Here is a 4,630-nt window from a genome sequence, read left to right on the forward strand (position 1 = left end):
AGAGCAGGTTGCTCCAGGGCTTGTTCAGTCAAAGTGCTGCCTTAGCTCCAAGGATAGAGATTACATAAAAAGCTTTCCCACAGACCTCCTTGGAATAGCTTGTGTTCCAGCTTGTGTTCATTGCCACTTGCTACACCTTTGACGAGACTCTGGCTCTCTCCCCTCTGTAACCTCCTAGTAGGTAGCTGTAGATAGCAGTAGGATCTCCCTTTGACGTTCTCCAGGCTGAATGACTCCAGTTGACTCAGTCTGTCCCAAGAAGAGAGCTCATGTGTTCCAACCCCCTAAAGCACTTTGGTAGCCCTCAGTTCAACTTATTCTGGTATATCCATGTCTTTCTGTTACTGGATACTGTATATCATTTTAACAGATAATATGAAAAATATCGCTTTGAGTGGGTAAAATTGTGATGTTTATTTTTTTTGGAATGGCATCTTCTTTTGCTGAGATGCCTGGCATGACTATGAATGCATAATAATATATGACAGTGTAAAAGTTAGATCAGTCTGAGTTTAGTATGGTGATGTGCTTTGGAGTGATAAAAATGTAAGCAAATATTTTATACAACAAAATACCTTGACACTGTGTATTCTTGTAGTGGGTTGACCTTGGCCAGCTGCCAGATGCTCACCCAGCCACTCCCACTCCTCAACAGGACAGGGAGGAGAGAATAGCATGAGTCAAGATAGAGGGGGAGATCATTTAGCAGTTACCATTAGGAGCAAACCAGACTCGACTCAGGGAAAATTATTTTAATTTTTTGCCAATTAAAATAGATTTGGATCGTGAGAAGCAAGACGAGTCAAATTAACCTTTCCCCCACCCCTCGTTTTTCCCAGGATCAACTTCACTCCTTCATTCACTGACTCTTCTGCCTCCCACTCTGCAGCACAGGGGGCTGGGTAATGGGGCTTTGCAGTCAGTCTGTAACAGTTGCTCTCTGCCAATCCGACTTCTTCTCACTTTTCCCCTGCTCCAGCGGAGGTCCTTCCCACAGGCTGCAGGCTGCAGCCCTTGACGAAAAGCCTGCTCCAGTGTGGGCTCTCCACAAGGCTGCAGTGTCCTTCAGGGCGTATACACCTGCTCTGATGTGGGGGTTGTCCATGGCTGCAGTGTGGATATCTGCTCTGTGTGGTTTCTTCCATGGGCTGCAGGGAAACACTTGGTGCGCCGTGGTCTTCACCATGAGCTGCAGGAGAACTGCTGCTGCAGCACCTGTAATACCACCTCCTCTCCTTCCTTTCTCTGACCTTGCTGTTCAAAATGCTGTTTCTCACTTTTTTTTTTTTCCCCCCCCTCAGTCCTCTGAGACTGTGTGGTGGTTTTGCCCTTTCTTAGGTATTTTTCACAGAGGTGCCACCAGCTTGGCTGATGGGCTCAGCCTTCTCCTGTGCTGGGGTGTTGTGGCACTGTCTGGAACCAGCTGTGCCTGGCATGGGGCAGCCTCAGGTCTCCCATCACAGAGATCACCCCTGCAGCCCTCCCACTGTCAGTACTGCCAGGTCACCCAAGACAGTTCTGGATGAAAAGTTTATACATCAATTTTAAGCTCTTTAAGAAATTATTTTGAAAAGGTTTTATAAATATTTGGGGATTTGTTTTATACTGACCATAAGGCTGTGGTACCTGTACATGGTTCATTGCATTTAGATTTGCTTGTGCATGTGCGTTGGGAGAGGTATGTAGGAATATGCAAATATGGTAGATAATACATCTGTAGTGCAAAAACTGCATGTTTTTTTCCCCTCTTCCCTAGAACTTAACTGGACTGTTAAATGCTGCAAGCTTCCAGCCCCTGCGGCCTTTACCTTCTGTTCGAATTTTGGTGGATAAGGTCAACCTGGAGCACTCGGTGCCGATGTATGCTGAGCAACTGGTGCACATGGTCAGCAGTATTGGCCAGCCGTCTGACAACCTGCTTCATTACTGTTACTCACACTGCTATCTGAAGGTAAAAAAGGCCTGAGATCAGTTTCTTACTGCAGTGCGCTGAGAAAGAGTTAATATAAGTATAGATAATCCTAAGGCTAGCAGGCTTCTTGGGAGAAAGTTTTAAGCTTATCTGAAAGGATGTAAGGTAAACACTTCACAGAATGCCATCGTTTGGGATGGCTGTTTCTGACCTGAGCCGAATGTTTTGTAACATGACCGGAGAACTTCACGTGAGGAAACTATGCAGACTGAAGCCCTGAGGTCTTTGTGGCAAGATTGAGTTAAAACAATTTGGAAAGAAACCTTTCCCTTCTTCTAAGATAATGCTCACAAAATATGTAGATTACAGGGAATTACACTTAGAAATACGATGGGATGTTGTGAGGAAAAAGCACCACTTCTAGTAGTACTGATAGAGCAAAACCGTGAGAGTGAAGGTATGCAGTCAAAAACTGTGGCTGAACAATTACATTTGTTTTTTCGTTGTAAGAGGAAAAACCTCTGAATATTCTCAGTTAAGGATCCGTTATGTGAGAGGAGCTCTCATTGTGAGGTTGGTGGAAGTTTAAGAAGCTACTGAAAAATTGCTTTGAGATGATTTCAGTTGCTATCAGCTGAAATGCTAGCAGAATGAAAAAGTGAAATCTCAAGTGGCGTTGTAAAACAGGCCCTCAAACCTTTCGGAATGTGCTTGGGGAGTTACTGTTAATTTTGCTATTTCTTCAGTTATTCATTTACATCCATGCTGATATCTTAATAGAAATTTAAATAATGCAATTCTTACGATCTGCATAAAACAAACTGTCTCAGAATTGCATGACAGGCTTTCAGTTTTCTGGGTGACATTTACCTTCTGTCACATTTAAAACGATTGGGATGGCAATATTGCAAGTCATTTGTACATTTTTCAGTTTGGGGGGATTTTTTCCTAATCAAGAAGTTTTTACAGCTGTTTGATCAGTGTTTGCAAAATGTGGATTTCACTTTTGAGTTTTATAGGTTGGTTTGCTAGCTGGAATATAGACCACAGTGTTCTGGTCTTGCACGAATGGTGGTACAGCATGTTGAAAAGTTAGTTCTACAACCATTTGTTTTCCATATTGAACAGGGAAAAGTCATAAAGAATAGTTGTGATGAACCTTTCTTCAGATTCTCTAAACGTGATGATGCTTTCTTTAGATTCTTTTATTAAGAAAAAAACTTTGAAACTTCCCATTTCCTTAAATACCACTTTTTTAGGCCAGTAGTGTTGTTATTACAAAAAAATGATTTATTTTATATGAAAGGCAATGTACAATGTGCAGATTTAAAGGATATAGAATAATGTATTTTAGTTGATAAATTATAATTCAACATTAAAAAAAAAACACCTCAGCAGTGTGTAGTTAACACTTTTTGAAAGAAAAAATATTTTTATATCTATTTCTATTAGCACATTATGGTAGGTAGATTTTTCTAGTTATTTTTGTGTTCGGGGGAAAATACAAAATTTATTTTATATTTACTGAGTATATTTTTAAAAACGTGTACATTATGTTATAAAAGTAACTTGAAAGTCATCTGATCATGTGATAGTGTACACTTTGACCAACTTAATTTGTTTCAGATATTTGGTTTTCAAGCAGCGCTGACTTCTTTGGACAGTAAAGGATTGTACTGCTTCCCTGTGCCAGTTATCCCCTCCTTCAGTACTGCTCTTTATGGCAAGCTGATCAAGTTTCCCAAATACTGGTGAGCATTAGGCATGTACAGTGTATTTAAGTAATGTACTCTACTACTTCTGTGTTTCTAATGAATTATTTAAAACTGCCAAGCTCCATATATATATCCCTAAACTTCTGTCTCTTCTGTCATATTCTACTATGAAGACTGTTATCCTTAATAAATTGCTTTGTAAGGGTAGCTATTTAATAAACATTTTAGACCCTTGTTTGCTTGAGAGAAAAGGCTATGTAAGCCCCATAGTAAATGACTTTATTCGAGACCTTGCAGAATTCTGTGAATCAGTTTCCTTTCTTCCTTGAGTGGGTACAAATGCTGAAGTTATCAAGCTTGCAATCAGTATATGTGTTTAACTGAACAGGTCAGCTCTTTTTTTATTTGGTTGATCTTAGAACAACTAATGGGGGGGAAAAAAACCCCAAAATACCCCAACCCCACGAAGAGATGATCTCTACTAGACTTTCATTTCTGTTACTCGTTACAATTGGAAATGTTTTAATATTGTGATCAGGTATTAAGCTGTTTGTAGTACAGATTTTTAATGCAAACACTTCTGTTGTGAAAACAATTCTCTGCTTTATTATAAAATGAGCTATATCATTTTTTTTTTAACTTCAATGCCATGGAAATTCAGTATTTAAATTCAGTTCTGCAGGTTAAATCTTGTGATCATAAATGTCAGTATGTAATAGTTTTAGATTTTAAGTTTAGAAATTGTACTTCTAAAAACTATTTTCAAGCAAATGCGTTTTGGCAATACTTTGGACAGAACATGAGTTTTCTTTATTCCTCTTTTTGAGCAGTAGCTGTCTGTAATACTACTTTATGACTAAATCTGTGCAAAGAATCTTACATAAAATGACAAGATAACAGGAAAACAGGTTAATGCATTAAGTACTTTGGCTTCAGACATTGTGTTGTATAGCTAATTTGTAACAGTAATTAATTGTGAAAGTTCAGTGGATTATACAAAGAC

The 4,630-nt window shown here is 39.2% G+C and overlaps 1 protein-coding gene across 1 annotated transcript in view; it reads left to right on the top strand.

Annotated features, from left to right (window-relative positions):
* Positions 1-3,663, top strand: part of LOC104515951 (vacuolar protein sorting-associated protein 13B-like) — a gene marked incomplete at both ends in the record, with an annotated part of 19,264 nt that extends 15,601 nt beyond the window's left edge. Inside the window, 2 exons of the mRNA XM_010160131.1 lie at positions 1,757-1,951; positions 3,539-3,663. Of these exons, the coding sequence (XP_010158433.1) occupies positions 1,757-1,951; positions 3,539-3,663 (320 nt within the window). The remainder of the gene's footprint in view (positions 1-1,756; positions 1,952-3,538) is intronic.
* Positions 3,664-4,630: the final 967 nt, after the last annotated feature.

The sequence above is a fragment of the Eurypyga helias genome, unplaced genomic scaffold (genome assembly GCF_000690775.1).
Source record: "Eurypyga helias isolate BGI_N326 unplaced genomic scaffold, ASM69077v1 scaffold19000, whole genome shotgun sequence".
In the NCBI taxonomy this organism is placed as follows: domain Eukaryota; kingdom Metazoa; phylum Chordata; class Aves; order Eurypygiformes; family Eurypygidae; genus Eurypyga; species Eurypyga helias.